The sequence below is a fragment of the Podarcis bocagei genome (assembly GCF_964188305.1).
Source record: "Podarcis bocagei genome assembly, chromosome: 14".
In the NCBI taxonomy this organism is placed as follows: Eukaryota; Metazoa; Chordata; class Lepidosauria; order Squamata; family Lacertidae; genus Podarcis; species Podarcis bocagei.
The window spans coordinates 21,372,151-21,391,714 of record NC_138139.1 but is presented as its reverse complement, the minus strand read 5'-3'; the positions used below and the strand labels follow the sequence as shown (position 1 = coordinate 21,391,714).

Genomic DNA, 19,564 nt, shown 5'->3' with positions numbered 1-19,564 from the left:
GTGTTTCATGCTCCATGCTTCCCTGTGTGGCCAGATGCTTAGGGACAGTCTTTTCCAGGATCGTATTCCTGGTAAGGAAATGGCAACGGAGGCAAACAAGCTACAACCCCACACAGGATGCTTAAATGCATTGATGGAACTCTGGGTTGGACATTTGTAGTCCTGGTGCTTTAATTTATATTTATATCCCACCTTTCATCGAAGGAGCTCAAGGTGGTATACATAGCAGCAGCAGCAGCAGGAGGTGAGTGGGAGGCAGGCAGCTAGCTGAGATAGGGAGAGTGGGGAGACATAAATAGTTTAATATCAGCCCCCTTTTGGAAGCAGCCATCTCCAAGAAGCTGCTGTTTTGTGTTTTTTTTATAATTTTTTTTATTGATTTTACAAAATTTTTATAGACAATACAAACAATAAAAAGACAAACAAACATGTATAATTTCGTATCCTTTCTTTTCATATCCCTCACTTCCCTGACTCCCCCAAACCTCCCCTTTCTACATCCTAATTTCCAAAATTATTTCAGCAAATCCTAAACTTAATTTTATCAAATATATTCCTTCTTTATTCTTTTCTTTTACTTAATCTTTTGTCGCGGTAATCTCCTTTTCTTTCTAAAAACCTCAACATTTTAGCATTCATCAATTTTATAATATTTCTTAAGATAGCTTTTAAATTTCTTCCAATCTTCTTCCGCCGTCTCTTTCCCCTGATCACGGATTCTGCCAGTCATTTCCGCCAATGTCATATAGTCCATCACCTTCATCTGCCATTCTTCCAGGGTGGGTAGATCTTGAGTTTTCCAATACTTTGCGATGAGTATTCTTGCTGCTGTTGTGGCATACATAAAGAAAGTTCTATCCTTCCTTGTCACCAACTGGCCGACTATGCCCAGGAGAAAGGCCTCTGGTTTCTTCAGGAAGGTATATTTAAATACCTTTTTCATTTCATTATAGATCATCTCCCAGAAAGCCTTAATCCTTGGGCACGTCCACCAAAGGTGAAAGAATGTACCCTCAGTTTCTTTGCATTTCCAACATTTATTATCGGGCAAATGATAAATTTTTGCAAGCTTGACTGGGGTCATGTACCACCTGTATATCATTTTCATAATATTCTCTCTTAAGGCATTACATGCCGTAAACTTCATACCTGTGGTCCATAACTGTTCCCAGTCAGCCATCATAATGTTATGTCCAACATCTTGTGCCCATTTAATCATAACAGATTTCACTGTTTCATCTTGAGTATTCCATTTCAACAGCAAGTTATACATTCTTGACAAATTCTTAACTTTAGGATCTAACAGTTCTGTTTCCAGTTTTGATTTTTCCACCTGGAAACCAATTTTCTTGTCCAATACTTTGCGATGAGTATTCTTGCTGCTGTAGTAGCATACATAAAAAAAATTCTATCTTTCTTTAACACCAATTGGCCGACAATGCCCAAGAGAAAGGCCTCTGGTTTCTTAGGGAAAGTACATTTAAGTACCTTTTTCATTTCATTATATATCATTTTCCCAGAAAACCTTAATCTTCGGGCACGTCCACCAAAGGTGATAGAAGGTACCTTCATTTTCCTTACATTTCCAACATTTATTGTCAGGCAAAAGAAGCTGCTGTTTTGGGGAGACATCAAGTCTAGGACTCACTGAGGCTATATGCCATTTGCCTGGATGGTAGTTGCTGCCTTGCACAGTCCACAAAACAACATACCTTGCATTTATTGGCGCTGAGGAAGACATAAGCTGGGGTGGTGGGTGGCTCTGCCAGCGTTGACTCCAAAGGGGAGATACCAAAGGGGTTATCTCTTTGGGTTGACCTTTGGGGTGTGACAAGGGCATGGGCTCATCCCCTTTTTAGTTGTTTTGTAGGGAAGGGCTTTGTGTGTTGTATTGTGTTACGTTTTTTAGATGACAGTGTGCATAAACATACCCTCCAACATTCCTCAGATGAAAATAGAGCCATTTCCCACTCCCACCAACTGACCCTTCTGGATTGTGCCCCTCCCCCACCTCCACTGCAGAACATTTCCTATCAGAAGATGGGCAAGTGCCACCATCACCTGACCAATGCGACACAGCACACACAGCCTCCACGGTCCTGAGAAAATCCCTTAATCTCAATTTTATTTTATTCTTTGGTACATTTACAAAAAGAAAAACACACACTAATAAATCAGTTTTAGGAAGGGGAAAGATTAGGTGTGGAGGCATAAATATAATTATCTAAATCAAGACTCTTGTGCTCTGTTCTGCTTCCCATTCATTCCTGCCCAGGGCAGCCCTGCCCTCTGCCTCTGCCTCAGAACCAGGGCGTACTGCTGGGCTGGGCCTTGGTGGTGGTAGCCCCTCCTCTTCCTCACCTGCTCTCCAGCAGCTGCTACAAGCTACCTAAGGCGGCCATGGAGAGGCAACAGGATGCACCATCACCATCTCTGCCACTTGGGTCAAGTGCCCACAAATTCTCCTCCCTAAGCTCAGTGGTGGCAGCACTGGCAAAGGGAAATAGGGACATTCTGGGGTTAAATCAGAATTCAGGATGGCTTTTGTAATTCCAGGACTGTCCTTGGAAAATTGAGGCACTTGGAGGGTTAGTTACCATTTTACTAAATTGAATTTACATTCTCTGGTGACTGAAAATTTGGAACAGCAAATGTTTCCTTGGTGGTGCCTCTCATGCAATTGGTCAGCTTCAGGGCCACAGCCTCAGGCCACAGGTTAACCCCCAGAAGGCAAGGTTTAAAAAACACTTAAACCAGCATTTGAGGATGGTCCAGGTGAAAGCGCAAGGTGGAATGTGACCTCAGGCTAGACCTCAGGCCTAGCATGTATAAGATCAGCATCACAGATATTTTAAGATACTGCTTGCGGACAGTTGTATTCTGCCTGCTTTTTTCTGGTTATGTGAAGTTCGTTGTTTTCTGGCTTTGTAGATTAAAGGTAAAACCACAATCTGACGCCTGTCTTCTCACATGTAAATCCCAACATGTTCAATGTGGCTTCCTTCCAGTACATGTGTATAGATAGCAGTAGTGGCAAAGCTTCAGACCATGGGCCAAATCAATCTTGGCAGGCTTCTGCATTTGGCCTGTGAGACAGTTTCAGCCCAGCCACATCCACCTGCCCTATACTTCACATCAGTGGTGGGGCAGGCAAAACCATGGCTGGGCCAAAAGTCAGTTTGTAAGCCCTGCTGGCCAGCTGATTCATGGCACTCGCAAAGCCCTGTGCACTAGGATTTGCAAGCGCCAACAGTCATCTGGTCATTGGTGCTGGCAAAGTGCTGTGCATGGGCCTCTGCTTACAAAATGCAGGGTTGCACCTTTGATCTAAAACCATGTGAGCAAAATGATTCACTTATCTGTCACTGTGATGTCAGGTGATGGACAGGTGGGTGGCCCTGCAGGGGGTGGCAGAGATAAGGACCTGGCCCACTGGCTGGATCCAGTTCCCCATCCCTGTCATCTAGAGTTCCAGCTGCAATCCTATACTTATTTGGGAGTGGGATTTAGTTCTGGGGAGACTTATATAGGATTGCAGTATGTCATAAAGTGCTATAGACAGATAACTGTGAACACTAGAATAGCATCATTTTAAGATGTTGGCTTGAACTCCCACTGACATAGGCCCAACAAAGGAAGGTGCCTTTTGCTAAGTCAAATCATTGGTCAATTGACCTCAGTGTTGTCTACACTGACCGGCAGCAGCTCTCTGGGCTTTCAAGCAGTCTATACCAGCCCTACCTGGAGATGCCAGGGATTGAACCTGGGACCTTCTGCATGCACAGCAAAAGCTCAACTGATGAGATACAGCCCTTATGGCTGCAGAAGATCACGGAGTTGCTGGTTCTCTTTTGCTTACACTTTGCTTGCCCGGCGAAGGAAGCTGAGCTAGCAAACAGCACCCTTCCTTGTTCACTCAGCATATTTCAGCTAATGCTGCCTTGACAGAGCTATAATTTACTTACAGGGAAAGTGCAATGTCTCCTCTTGCATGGCAGCTGGTGGCCATCTCTGCTGTAAATCATGTCCAAACCCTGTGAATGCCTTGTTGGGAAGAACCAAGTCACCTTTCAGTTCTCTGGTATCAAGCCGGATAACTTAATAGCTCCATTATTTATTCAGGCATTTCCCATGGAAGGTGCTCAGTGTGTGTGTATGTGTGTGCAAGCATTGGCCGCTCACTTTCCACTCCTCAGTGTGCACTTCTCGAAATGTGTTGCACACTCCTACCACTTCACACAAAATGTTGTGAGCCAAGAGCCCTTGGTTTGGCCAAAGGGTGTTGGATTTCTTGCAGTTAGGAAGAGAAGGAGGTATGGTGCCAATATGGAAAGAACAGAAGAGGAACCCTCTGAGTTCCAGTTTTTCAGCAGATGGTAGGATACCCACACTGAACTCAAAATACTGTCACTCCCGGAGGTTTTCTTCCTGTGCTGGTTTGAAATCTCACAAGTGATGTCCCATGTTTGAATCTCTCACTAAGCTATCATTTGGGCTTCCACCTCTGAAGGGTATGCTCTATCTTCACAGCTGGAGGCAGCAATGGTTCTGAATGCCACTTGCCGGGAATTGCAGGTAGGCTGAGGTCCTGCCTTCAGGCTTCCCACATCTGGTTGGCCACATCTGGTTCCCATCTGGTTGGCCACCGTGAGAAAATATGCTGGACTAGATGGGCCATTGGCCTGACCCAACAGGCTTTTCTTATGTCCTTATGATCACGTAATTCTTTTTTTATTATTAAAAACCCCACTTATCTATTGATTTTTTCCTTAAAAAAACCATAGACTATAAATGACTTTATCCATTGACTTCCCGTCCTCCCTTCCATGGTTTCCATATTTACCTTGAATGCTGCATATTTCACATATACTATTCAACACATCCATTTTAGCCCATTTATCTTAATAATTAACACTGTTGCTTATATTTCAAGTCCCGCTCATGTTTTCATCTCACTCCAGTAGTTCTTTAAATACGCAGTAAAAGTCTTCCAGCCCTCAAGGAATTTTTCGTCATTTTGGTCTCCAGTCTTTGCTGCTAATCTTGCCATTTCCGCATATGCCATCATTTTCAGAAGCCGTTCTCCCTTCGTTGGTGCCTCTCCTTCTTTCCATCATTGGGCAGAATTCAGCTGGAAAGATGTGAAGTGGCTCCACGCCGATGCACGATCCCTCCCCTCCACAAACCTTTGTAGGCTCACGTGCAAATCCACCATTCGGTTTCAGGACCAGACCTGCTATGGTAAATACCGCGGAGAAGCTGCAGCGAGACATGCGCTGAGTAAAAGGGGGCCTGGACTCTGCATCATTTATCTTGAGAAGAAAGGATCATCCTGCATGACAAAACTCAGTCAGACGTAGAAGGTGAAACACCGAAACCTCATTACGCTAATTAGTGGCAGTGTGTTCAAACTATCGAGAGGCAAGGGGGAGCTGACAAAGTAATGCTTCAGAAGAGCGTTTGCCCAAGAGGAAGCATTATGCACCGAGCCTTCATTAGTGGGAGTTGGAATGGGGAAGGCACTGCCCCCCCTCCCCACTGGCGCAACGTCTCCCCTCCGTAAGCAGGAAGGAGACCTTCAGCGGCATCATTAAGCTGGTTGGCAGCCAAATGTCACTTGGCAAGATGAGTTCTGATGCGTTTGTGTGCTGGTTGAAATATAGATGAGGAGGGAGAAGGGGGGGGGAAGCTCTGTCTGAAAGAGGCAGAGGCCTCTTTGTCCGATGGTCAGCACTGTGTAAAATTGCTAGCCCCACGAGACTTGGGAAGGAGGCTGACAGGGGCAACAAAGTCAGTCCTGTCAAGCAGTGCCTCAGCCCCAATTCTAGAGCCCTATAAATTAAAACTCTGATTTTTTGTGTGCAGGAGGAGGTGGATTTGTTTATTATTTTACAGTGGTACCTCGGGTTACATACACTTCAGGTTACATACACTTCAGGTTACAGACTCTGCTAACCCAGAAATAGTACCTCGGGTTAAGAACTTTGCATCAGGCTGAGAACAGAAATCGCGCCGTGGTGGCGTGGCAGCAGCGGGAGGCCCCATTAGCTAAAGTGGTGCTTCAGGTTAAGAACAATTTCAGGTTAAGAACGGACCTCTGGAATGAATTAAGTACGTAACCTGAGGTACCACTGTAGTGCATTTATTTTTTGCAAGTGCACTTGCAGGAACCCCAAGGAATCAAGAGCGAAATAAGATGAAGTGGGGGTAGTGATTAGAGTGCTGGACATGCGAGATCATGGTTCAATTTCCGCTCAGCCATGAAGCTCACTGGGTGACCTTGGGACGGTCACTTTCTCTCGGCTTAACCTACCTTGTGGTGTTGTGGGATTAAAATAAAGGTGAGGGTGGGGACAGGTTTAATATGTCATCTTGAGCTCCTTGGAGGAAAGGTGGGGTAAATAAAAACAAAAACTAATGTTACACTGAGTTGTTTCTTAAAGAGGAAATGTTATCAATATAATTAAATAAGGTATATCCCACCCTTTGTCAGCAGACCTCAGGGTAGGACATAGCAAAAAAAAGTGAAAAAAGTGGAACATGCCTTGTACAAGCAAACCCCATTTCAGAAACCTGATGAGTTTAGATGACTGTACAATAAGAAAATTAGGGTTGAACGAAAATGGCTATTTGTGAGGGGTGAAAGGGACGTATTGCTAAATATTCTTGCTGAGGTAGTATGGTGTGGTGGAGATAGATGAAATTCTCCAGATGTTTCCCCCCAGAAAATTCTCTTCAGCAATATTCTGGCTGATTTAACATTGAATGAAACTCAGTTGTTAGTTCATATTAGCAGATGAAGGAAGGCATGAGCTAAGAGAGAACTGGGAGGGGGAGGGTCCAGCTGACTTCAACAATATTAAAATAATATTAAGCAATATTAAAACTGGATGCAGAGTTGTGCCCAAAATTTACAAGAAGGGCATTTGGGTGGAGCAAGAAAAAAGAAGACTGTCAAAATGTTAGTCAAGGAAATTCTGTTCTGAGAAATTTCAGCCCACCCTTTGAGTAAACAGAGGGAACAAAATCCAGTGCAATGTTAATGCAAGAGGAGATTACATTGTTGCACAAGTGGTTGCACAAGCAGTGGTGTTAGAGGTAGCACACAATGCTTAACTCTTACCAGGTATAGAAGTTGCAGTTGTGCCAGGGATAGGACAACCTCTTTTGCAATTGCAAGACGCCCATTAGATTCTATGCTGAGAATGGGATTCCTGCTAGCAGAATAGCTGTTGCCCAAGTTGGACATCACCCAGCATACAGCAAATGGAGGAGTATTTGGCTGTGTGTTATGGGGGATGTACGCAATGGTGACCTTGACCTAACAATAAGAAGTAAAAGCGGCACCTTATTTTCATCTGTGAAGTGTTGCAAGTGGGGAGGCTAGACTTGAATCCTCCTTCCTAGCTTTACAGCTGACAGGGGAAAGAATGGAAACATTTGGTCCTCCCTGGGGATTCTGAGGACTGTGCGTTTGGAACATATGACTAGGCTCCGGATTGCAAGCAGACCATTAATCTTGAATGGGAGTAGAGCTGTGTGAGTCATCTTGGCAGAATCCTTTTGACCCGGCCTGGCCTCTTCCTCTTAAACCCTCTTGCATCTTGACTGTGTGCGGAAATGCGCCTTTTTGCTCTATTAGAGATGCTGCGTTGACCAGCCAGCTGGTGCCTTATTTTGTTATTACCATGATTATGTGTGGAGTCCACAGGTCCGCCCCAGCCCCCAAGTCTTGTTAGCTTCTTCTAGTGCTGGGGTGGTGGGATTGCATAGACAAAGGAGGTGTGCAACTAAGCAGAGCAGAAGGGATTCCTTCATGAAAAACACCTGCTCATGCCCTGTGGCTTTCCAGCTGTGTTTTGTTATGTGTGCTTGCAATGGTCTGAAGTGTTGTAATCCCTTGGCAAAGCAACAGCATCACCTATCTCTGTCTCCTCGAGACGATCAGGGTGAAGAGTACTCTGAGTGTCATGCTGATGAAAGCCCTTTGGCTGCCCCAGGTGCAGAACTGACGACTTCCAGGAGGAAATGACAAAAGGCTCAGGAGATGTTCTGCAGCTTTACACTAGGCTGACCCGGCGTATACTGCTAATAATATTGTAGATATATATATATGGTGATCTCTTGTTATAGTTGCTAAAAAGCTGTAGTGCATTTTTCCAGGGCTGTTGGCTGAATAACATATTGTCTTTTGGTCTATCTTTTAACCTATCAGTTGGTTGTATTTAAATACATTTGCATATTGTTGGCTGTTGGGAGAAGCAATCGAGGAGGGCTATTGCATTTCCACTACATTTTTGGACTTCTTATTGGACACTGGGGAGAACAGGATGAGGTGGACCCTTGGTCCGATCTAACCCAGCTCTTATGTTCTTACCAATAAATACTACTACTACTACTACTACTACTACTACTACTACTAATTTATACCCTGCCCATCTGGCTGGGTTTCCCCAGCCAACTTCAGTGTAAATGACTTTTTCAGGCCTTGGGTTTACAATTAGAACCTAGTGCAATTTTTATTGCAGAATTTCCACAGAAGCAGATAGTCCTTCTAGGACTTGGGGTGAGGAACTTGTTGCCCTCCAGAAATTGTTGGACTCCAGTTTCCATAGGCCCCAACCAGGATGGCCAATGGTCAAAGATGACGGGAGCTGGAATTCAACAACATTTGGAAAGCCACCAGTTCCTCAACCCTATCTTAGGATGTTGTCACCTGTTCAATAATTAAAACAGTGTCCTCAAATTTCAGCCACTTACCGCTTACCATTTCCTTTTTCTGTATATATAAAGCACCAGGGGTGAAATTCTGAGAAAAAACTGAATTGGGGATGAATATTTAAGTTTCCATGCAGAGTTTTGTTCATGGGAACAGCAAAAGAATGTCCCTAGCAAGCTATTTATTTATTTATTTCTACTCCACTATCCTCCCTGCTTTTGGCTCAATCCATGCTCACTTATTGGGATGCAACACACCTTATAAGATATTCTCTCTCTCTCTCTCTCTCTCTCTCTCTCTCTCTCTCTCTCTCTCTAATGTAAACTAATATAGAATAGCAGATTCCTTCTAAGGCCACAACCTTGGTGTGTTTAGGGGACATTTTACTACCCCAAGATACAATGGAATTTGGCTTAAGGTCGAAAAACAACTCGCAAAACATTTAAAGGTTTGTTTTATGGCTTTCAGTCAAGGTGAAGGAGAAAAGGATGCAGTTTCAGGTCCAGCTGTGGGAGGAGATCTGAAGAGAACAAGAGGGTAGGCAGGAGGAACCACATGTGGGAACATGCTCTGCATCCATGATGGCAGGGTGTAGAGCTTCAGAATGCCAGTTGCTGGAAACCACAGGCTGGGAGAATGCTCTTGTGCTCAGGTCCTGCTTGATGCCTTCTCACAGGCATCTGATTGGCCACTTTGAGTCCAGGATGCAGGAATGGATGGACCATTGGCGTGATCCAACAGGCTCTTCTTAAGAGGTCTAGTGATACTTTGTGGTTAAATTGCCCCAAACCAGTATGTTTTAAGTGCATTTTTAGTGCTTCTCCTTTTTTCTTTGAAGCACTCTACACAATCACTACAGAGAAGATGAGACAATCACTTTTTTTTTAAAAAAAAGCATCTGTACATTTGACATTTGTAATCCATAGGCCTGTTGAATTATGTATAAGACCAGTCAGTCTGTATGAAGAACCCATGAGTGAGCCAGAAATAAGCTCTTAAGGGGCGGTGGGGGCGGGAATCCAAAGGACAAGAGACACAGCCCTCCCTAAATGGCATTCCTGCTGAGAGGGGAGAACTTGCTCTTTGATAAATGAAAGCTGCAGCTTATTATCAGGAGAAAGGGCAACTTTAGATATTTCTTTGGAGTGCCCAGTCAAAATATCATATTAGAACCAAAACAGCTTAAAAAGAAGAGGAAAACACACACACCCCACAATAGTCCCCCTCCCAAAGGCTTACAGCCAGGCCATCTAAGGGAACATCTTGTGTATAAAAGATGCTAGAAGATTTAGTTCAGTTTGCATTTTGAATGGAATTCACACATCCTGTATCAGACCGCAGTTAACCTTTGTTATTCTGGAGTTCTCGGCTCACCTTGGAAAGCATATGAAATTGCAAGTGAAAATGCATTTTATGGTAAAACGCATACCAAAAATGTGTATTTTTGTGGTACAATGCATTAAAATGTGGATTTCCAAAAGTGTTTTGTTTTTTTAAAAGAGCAGAATCCTGTGAAAACAGGATGGAACTGACTAATGAATGAACAGGTGCAAAACTGGAAGACTGATCTGCCCATCCCTACCTGCAGTTAAGATCTGCTAGTGAGGTCCTGATTCAAATTCCATCTCATATGAATCCTAGATAAACTTTCATGAGAAGCAGGGTCTTTTCTGCTGTGGCCCTAGTGCTTTGGAAGATTCTCCTTTGTGAGGTCTGCATGCCCTTCACTGTCTTTTTAGAGGCAGTTCAAGATACCTTTCCCATACACAGCTGGAGTTGATTTATTAATTTTGCTGCAGTTGTTTTCTACCAATATTTTATGTATTTTAAACGGTATTTTTGTACATATACTACTTTGGATATGTTTTTTAAATATCACACACACACACACCTTTTTCAAACAAGAGCTAAAATAGATAGTAACTTTCAATATCAGCAGTTAAACGTGCTCTCACCAGTAATCCTTCACCAATTTAATCTGTTTAATCTACAAAACAAGCTCAGGAGTTGCTATATCTTACATCTTGTCTCATGTAACCACATTTTCAGGGAGAGAATGACAAAAGGGATCGCTCCCATCTGTACCTCTTCTCTTTTTCTCCATGCTTTAAAAAATGTTGATTCATTTCCCAGCCTGCTCCTTAGCCTCCCAGAACACGCCCAACTGCCTAATCACAGTATTCTCTGCTGTTCGCAGATTGAAAAAATATTTCTGCATTAAATCATGTTAAGCATAAAATAATTCACATTTATGTATCCTCCCTGGATTTTTATGTGTGGAAGGCACAAAGATCTGTTCAAAGGGAATGGCACAATTGATCAGCTTCCCTGTGACAATTACTGTCATGGGGGTAACCCAATAAACTTCCCATTCTCCTTCAAATATGGAGGGAGCTCACCACATTAACTTCCAAGTTTATACCCTGATTATAGGCCCCTTAGCAAGTTAAATATAGCCCTTTTAAAGGTGTGGGGGGTGCACTCTGTTCATATTTTCATCAGACACATATCACACTAGTGCTGAGGGATCTGCACTGCCTGCTACATACATACAAAACCCTAAATCTCCACACCAGGTTACCTGAAAATAAGTGTTCTACTTCACTTCCTGTGAAGGGCACTGTGATCAGCTGATGGGACCTGGTTAATTTTGTCATGGCCTGATGGTTGTTGGCTTGTGGCAACATAAGATTTTTCTTTTGAGTTGTGGAATGCCCTTGCTGTGGGTTAAACCACAGAGCCTAGGACTTGCCGATCAGAAGGTCGGCGGTTCGAATCCCCATGATGGGGTGAGCTCCCGTTGCTCAGTCCCTGCTCCTGCCAACCTAGCAGTTCGAAAGCACATCAAAGTGCAAGTAGATAAATAGGTACCGTTCTGGCGGGAAGGTAAACGGCATTTCCGTGCTCTGCTCTGGTTCGCCAGAAGCGGCTTAGTCATGCTGGCCATATGACCTGGAAGCTGTCTGTGGACAAACGCCGGCTCCCTCGGCCAGTAAAGCAAGATGAGCGCCGCAACCCCAGAGTCGGTCACAACTGGATCTAATGGTCAGGGGTCTCCCTACTGAAATATGAGAGGGCCCATCCCTGTTGTGATATCACATCAACTCCTGAAGAGACACCTGTTCAGACAAGCCTCCCCCTGAACTCTACATGTGATCTCATTGTTTAAACTATTTAAGTGTTTTCAAAATGGGTAGAACAATTAATAGAAATCATCTTGGTTCAGGCCAAGGGAGCCGGTGTTTGTCCACAGACAGCTTTCTGGGTCATGTGGCCAGCATGACTAAACCGCTTCTGGCACAACGGAACACGTGAGGGAAACCAGAGCGCATGGAAACGCCGTTTACCTTCCCGCCACAGCGGTACTTATTTATCTACTTGCACTAGCGTGCTTTGGAACTGCAAAGTTGGCAGGAGCTGGGACAGAGCAATGGGAACTCACCCCATCGCAGGGATTCAAACCAACCTTCCAATTGGCAAGCCCAAGAGGCTCAGTGGTTTAGGCTACAGCGCCACCCACTCCCACCCTCTGCCACTGAACAATGGTCTTTGCTAGGGGTTGCTGATGCAGTACACTCCAGATCTTGTTGGACTACAACTCCCATCAGACATCTGGAGAGTGCAATTATGGCTACCCCTGATTTGAACTGTCCTGAGAGCATATGAATATCAGAAGCTGTCCAGTGCTTTAAATGTATGGTGTGAATGTGGCCTATGGTACCACTTTCAACAGTCATGGCTTCCTCAAAAGAATTCTAGGAGTTGTAGTTTGTTCACTGCAGATGGTGACAGCAGCCACGAAATTAAAAGACGCCTGCTTCTTGGGAGAAAAGCAATGACAAACCTAGACAGCATCTTAAAAAGCAGAGACATCAGCTTGCCAACAAAGGTTCGTATAGTTAAAGCTATGGTTTTCCCAGTAGTGATGTATGGAAGTGAGAGCTGGACCATAAAGAAGGCTGATTGCCAAAGAATTGATGCTTTTGAATTATGGTGCTGCAGGAGACTCTTGAGAGTCCCATGGACTGCAAGAAGATCAAACCTATCCATTCTGAAGGAAATCAGCCCTGAGTGCTCACTGGAAGGACAGATTGTGACGCTGAGACTCCAATACTTTGGCCACCTCATGAGAAGAGAAGACTCCCTGGAAAAGACCCTGATGTTGGGAAAGATGGAGGGCACAAGGAGAAGGGGACGACAGAGGACGAGAAGGTTGGATAGTGTTCTCGAAGCTACCAGCATGAGTTTGACTAAATTGTGGGAGGCAGTGGAAGACAGGAGTGCCTGGCGTGCTCTGGTCCATGGGGTCACGAAGAGTCGGACACGACTAAATGACTAAACAACAACAAGGATGCGAAAGGTTCTTAGGAGACCCCCTACTCCCGTGCTGAAGTCCCAGAATTTCCCATGCAGAGGGATAGATTATTAAATGCTCTGGGAACTGTCGCTTTGTGAGGGGAGTTGAGGTCTCCTAACTACCGGTACTCTCAGCACCTTTAACAAACTACACTTCCCAGGATTCTCTGGGGGAAGCCGTGGCTGTGTTTAAAGTGATATCACAGTGCTTTAAATGTAAGGTGTGAATGTGGCTCATCTAGAGGGCACCAGGTTGGTGAGGACTGGTATATAGGATTGACATTTGAACTGGCTACAGGTAAAGGAAAAGACTTGTGTTTTTAAAAAATAAAAAAGAAAGAAAAGAGAAGGATTCAGCAAAAGAAACACTAAGTGAGAAAGGGAAAGACAAATAGAGGGAGGGAGGGAGGGAGGGAGGGAAACAAAGACAAATTCAGATGCAGACACCGATAAGGAGACCAAAAACCACAGTAGGCATAATACAAAAGGGAAGAGAATGAAACACTAGAGAATGAGAGAGACAAAGAGAGCAGGAGGGAGTCACGAGTCACTTCTTAGGGAGAAAATGCCGCTGCAGCAGGGAGATAAAACTGATTCCAAAATCTTCTGCCCATTACAGATAACTAGAAAGACAGGGCCCATCATATGGAGTGAGTGATGTTAGGACTGATAATAATAGCACCTGGGGCACAGCCAGCTATAAAAATCTAAAGGGACATATTGTGTTTGATAGCTGGAGAGCCGCTTTGCAATTCACTGCGCATCCTAATAAGAGTGAGGAAAGCAGTGTCGGCAGTGGGCAAGAATATCTATAGAAGGGAAAGAGATGCAAGTACACACCAGGATGCCTTTGGAGCAGCATGGGGCAGCATCAATGCAATGTGCGGCTAAATGGCTCCTGCCAAGGAACAAGGGGAAGGAGAGCTTTGTGTCGGCACATTATGGAATCTCTGGGCCGTGTTCTCAGTCGAAGCACAAAGGAGCTAGAAGCCATCGCTCTTCCTCCCCACCTTAAAAGAAGCACATCACATTCCCAAGGAGAACTTAACCCCCACCATCACCACAAGGCAGTGGTTCATTTATTTGTTTGTGGCATTTATCTCCCACCTGAGCTCAAGGGAGCATCTATAGTTCTCCCCCTCCTAATTTAATCCCCACAACAACCCTGGGAGTTAGGGTAGGCTAAGAGACAGTGACTGGCCCAGGCACCTAGTGAGGTTCTTGGTTGACTGGGGATTTGAGCCCAGGTTCAACACTCTAACCCAGATCACCAGTGTGGTTCCCATGAGCCCAATGAGCTCGTAAAGGTTGTCACCTGGTGCCCATGAAGCCACTGCCCCCTTGGACATGAGATGGTAAGGTACACTGAGCCTCTTGGACTTGCCAATGAGAAGGTCGGCAGTTTGAGTTTGCATGACGGGGTGAGCTCCCTTTGCTCTGTCCCAGCTTCTGCCAACCTAGCAGTTCGAAAGCATACCTGTGCAAGTAGATAAATAGGTACCACTGTGGTGGGAAGGTAAACAGCATTTCCATGCACTCTGGCTTCTGTCATGGTGTTCTGTTGTTCCAGAAGCAGTTTAGTCATGGATGTGCATCTTCCAGGATGTGCTCCCAGGCGAGTCATGAGTCCTGTTCCGCCCTCTCACCCCCCAAAACATGGATGCTTTAGTTGAGATTCTTGCATTGCAGGGGGTTGGACTAGAAGACCCTGAGAGTCCCTTCAAACTCTAAAATTCTATGATTCTATTCTATGAAAAGCACTTTTTCCTGTGCAAGAGTAGGACACCTAAAATGGCCACCCCGATCTCACATGTAAATATGGGATGTCCCATTTTTCTGGGACACTTGGCGGGTATGCAAGTAGGGCTAGGAATAATCCCTGTCTGGAACCCTGGAAAGCTGCTGCCAATCACTGTAGATGATCCTGATCTAGATGGACCAATGGTCTGACTCAGTTATCAGGCCAGTTCATGGGTTCCTGAATCCTGATGATTGTCTATGTTGGCTGTGGCTGGTTGGAGCTGGAATCCAGCCACATCTGCAGGGCATGATGTTAGCTTCCGCTTCCCTCGAGCATCTCCTCGAATCCTCCAGATGTTTTGAACCACACCTCCCACCAGCCCCAGCCAGTGTGAATGAGATGGACACCAGCTGTACAGAATGTACCATTTTTCATAAATAGCAGATTCCAGTTCACTGAGGATGAGAAACTGCAAGTGCTTTACTATCTACAGCATGCATTGTAAGGGGGCAGATGACTAAAATTGCAGGGTCAAGAAGGAGAGTCGAGAGAAAGGAATAATGCTCTAGTGGAGCTTGTGATGCTGTAAAAAAATAATAATGAAGAAAGCCTCAAGCACATTTGCCTTTCCTTTAAAAAAAAGGTGTTAAATTAAGGCATTATTATAAAAACAAAGCAAACGGCAAAGTATGTAATAAATTGCTTTATGCAGAATGAGAAATAAAACCCTCAATACTTCTGGCAATCTATAAAAGCCTGTAACTTTGTGCTCAGTACAGACCATTAATATTTTACAAAACTAGATAATGATTTGGATATAGTAACTGGACAGCCCCTTCTGGCTGTACACAACAGAAAGGCTATATAATCCAGCAGTGGTTTACATAAGCTGCTATGCAAATGACTCCCAGTTCAAACACTCTGGATGCTGCAGTTAAAGCAGGGCTGGGAGCTGCAGGCCAAGGACGAAAAGCTACCCTCTAGCCTTCCTAGTTGGCCTTTGGAACTCAGGCCATAATGCTCCCCAGGCCACACTCCCTCTCACAGGCCACACCCCCTCTCACAGGCCACACCCTCCCTTGAGTGCTTTTGCTTGGTTGGAATGTGTCATTGAACTATGATAAAGCCAATTGCTTGTATGCAAGGAGTATGGAGAGATGTGTGGTGTGTGTCTCTCTGAAAACCTGGGTTTTGCACGACTGGAATGTACAAGCTACTGATCAAAGGTAAGAACCACCTCCAGTGCTCTCCCCACTTTTCCATCGCACCTTCTCTGCCACTGGTACATGACCTCTGGACCTCCCTACCAGGGAACGTAGCCCCCAGGCTGAAGATTATGCTTGGGCTTATCCTTCATGAATTGGTCCAATCCTCTTGTAAAGTTGGTGACCACCACTGCTTCCCGTGGGTGCTAGTTTCATAGTTTTACTATGTCAAGAAGTACTTTCTTTTATCTGTCTTGAAGCTTCCAGTATTCAGCTTCATTGGATATCTGCAAGTTTAGTATATATTTCAGGATATCTGAGGCCAATTTCCAGCCCTGGTCAAGTTGTACCTGGGGAGAAATGCGTCACCATAGAGCCCCGCTCGCATTATACAGCCAACAGGGAGCTATTTAAAGCAACACTCCTGTGTAGCATCTCTTAGGTACGGATGTTTGCAAAGTATTTTACAAGAAAGAGTCTTTTTTTGAATTACATATATTGCTCTCGCTGTAAAAATAAGACTGCCCCTAATATTGTTAAGTCCAACAGTACATGCCTCAGCAGGCAAAGAAAGTGATAATGAATACAGCACAGAAATGAAGCTTCTAAAATAAACAACTCTGGAGATTTGACTTCATTCAATTCCATCAAAATTGAAAGTGTGCAGGAATAAAGAACAGTGTGAGTAGCCAAGCCTGCCCTGGCTCTCAACACCTTTTGTGAGGATTACCGAGTTGCGGTTTTCAATCTTTTTCTTTTTTCATTCTTAGATTTCTCCTTCTTCTTTGATTCTAGCCAACGATGCTCCTTAAGCGCGGATGACTTGAATAGGCGATGGCTGAATCCCAGTCCAGCATGCCAGCCCACCATTTACCACACAAAGGGCCTCCTTTACTATCTCAGTACTCAAGGCCGAACTCCAGTGGTGAGTCTTTGTCGTTCGTATTTTCTTTGCCCAACTATCCTTAGACTATTATCTACCTCTGCTGCAGAGGTGGGGGACCTGTGGCCCTCCACCACAACATGGGGTCCGAGTGGAAAGATACATTGGATTTAGCGCACATTTAAAGGCAAACCAACCCACTGTGAACTTTCCAAAACAATACATGTACCAAAAGACAGTCCTCCTTTGAAATTTGCACTTCTTCGAATTTCACAGTACAGTTCTCCAGCCTATAAATGTGTATAAAAAATGCATATACCGAGCTCAAGTGAGTTAAGCAATGAGTTTACACACACACACACACACACACACACACAAGCATTTTATTAGGGGAGATTGTTTTGCAAAAATTGTTTCGTTAGCAGAAATTCACAGTATAATGCCAATGAACTTTCATGAATGCTTTTTTAAAAGAAAAATCAGATTTCCCCCTCTTTTAACTAATCAGTATTGATTGATATTGGTTTTATTTGTGGTTTTAATGATGTTTTATGGATCTTTTGTTGATTTTATGCTTATATATTGTAGTCAGCCTTATGTAAGAGCAGATTAAAATGCATAAATGAATATGACTAGATAAACAGATACATGGATAAACCAACAAGGAAATGTAGGGAACTGAACCTGGGTCCCTCTGCATGCAATGCACGTGCTCTTCCACTAAATAACAGACTTTCCATCCATGGTATAGCCTCTGTGAAAGCTAAGCCAAAGTGCCCTTGACTAAGCCCACCTATGCAAATATGGGATTGAAAGATAGGAAGTGCCCCACAAATGTACAGTGGTGCCTCGCAAGATGAAATTAATTCGTTCCGCGAGTTTTTTGATCTAGCGAATTTTTCGTCTTGCGAAGCACGGTGTCGGAAAAGTTTTGGAAAAGCTTCAAAAATCGCCAAAAACCTCAAAAAAGGCTACCACCTTCTATGAGTTGCTCCTCGAAGTCAAGTCGCAACTGTATTAACAGTGTTAAGAAAAAGGAAACAAACTTGCAAAAAACGAAAGACGTTTTCGTCTTGCGAAGCAAGCCCATAGGGAAATTTGTCTTGCGAAGCAGCTCAAAAACCGCAAAACTCTTTCGTCTAGCGAGTTTTTCGTCTTACAAGCCATTCGTCTTGCGGGGCACCACTGTAAATACCCATGGGTAGAGATGCCAGGGAAGATTGCTTATGTTCACATTTTGTCAGGTTTCGGGGAATCAGAACCCTCCTCTGGTGGCAGCAAAGAAGCAGATAAAAAGAGAAGAGTTCTTACCAATTAGTTTATTCAATAATCACAGCGAGGGACAAAATAATGCGGTCTCTCTCTAGAAATGGCATTGCTCTAACTGCAGTTCCCCTCCTTCATCTCCCCTACTCTACATCAGTCCTGTGTCGGCTAATCTGAGCCTTCTGCCGCTGAGCTCTCTGCTGTACTACCCTCCATGCCTGTCTGGTCCTGGGAGAAGGGGGGATATGAATGCTTTCTAAAGACACTGAGTCTGTCAGCTGTCTCTCCCCTGGTGCTGCTGCTTCTTCCTGCTGTTCCTCTTCCAATATTTCCCAGCTCTGCTCTCTGCAGCCTCTGAACCGTGCCCTTCTGCAGACCACTGATCTAAATCTATACTGTCCTCCTGTTCTTGGGAAGGTTCAGGAGAAGGGGTGGTGGCCCCCACCATTCCTCCTCAGTCCAGCCCCTGACACATTTAAATGTGAATCTATGAAATTTGCACTTTCTGAAACAATATGAGAACTCAAGCACAGCCATCCTTTTGAATTCACAAACAATGTTTATGAAAGATGCATATATGTAGGGTCAAGTGTGCATAAAAAAACAATGTATTTGTAAAAATAACATACATTATATTTGAAGAAGCTGCCTGCAAAAATGTTTCCATTAGTTGAAAGTGCATACCCAGAATGTGTTTATTAGGAGAAATTTGCACTAAAATTTCTGGTGAATTTTCATGAGGGTTGAAAAACAAAAAATTGCAAATTGTGGCTGAAATGTGGAGAACGGAATTTCAGATTGGGAAAATGAGCAAAAGATAGATCTGAAACTGACAGATCCTTCCATCTCTACTGTCAGGGAACTGACACCGGAGCTAGAGGTGGAGGGAAGGCTCTCAAATGATGCTGGAGAAGGGCCCAGCAGGGAGAGAGGCAGCTCCGCAGATGGGGAAGCAAATCAGCGCAACACCAGGGATATAGAGGGGCTGATGGGGGAATCGGCGAGAGGGCTCCAGGACTCTTCACTGGACACCAGCGGGGAGAGCACGGGTCCTCCGCTACCCACGCCCACCCTGCGCAGAAGACTTCCGCACAGAGAGAGTAGGAGGAGACTGGGTGTCAAACAACTTTTATGTTGGAAAAGATTTAAGAAACGCCCACTGACGGATTCTGCTAGCGACTGAGGCAGCCACGAAGTGAAGGGCTGCCCAGACTGAAAGGTTTAGCAAGGCAACAAAGCCTGGAGAGGCGGCAACTTACGCACGAGCAACCCATACACCTTACATCTACCTTTGGGTTTCCATCTGCCTTCACTCCCCGGAGTCCAGAAGGGCCTGGAGCTGCGTCTCTTTGCGCAAAGGCCATTGCAAGCTCTCAGCAAACCTTAGCTTTAGA

General features: G+C 44.5%; 1 protein-coding gene across 2 annotated transcripts in view; it reads left to right on the top strand.

The window, feature by feature from the left end:
* Positions 1-19,564, top strand: part of AGBL1 (AGBL carboxypeptidase 1) — a 413,198-nt gene that overhangs the window by 180,657 nt on the left and 212,977 nt on the right. For both annotated transcript variants that reach the window (XM_081171065.1, XM_081171064.1), the window contains exon 19: positions 16,817-16,946. In XM_081171065.1, coding sequence (XP_081027191.1) covers positions 16,817-16,946 — 130 coding nt within the window. The remainder of the gene's footprint in view (positions 1-16,816; positions 16,947-19,564) is intronic.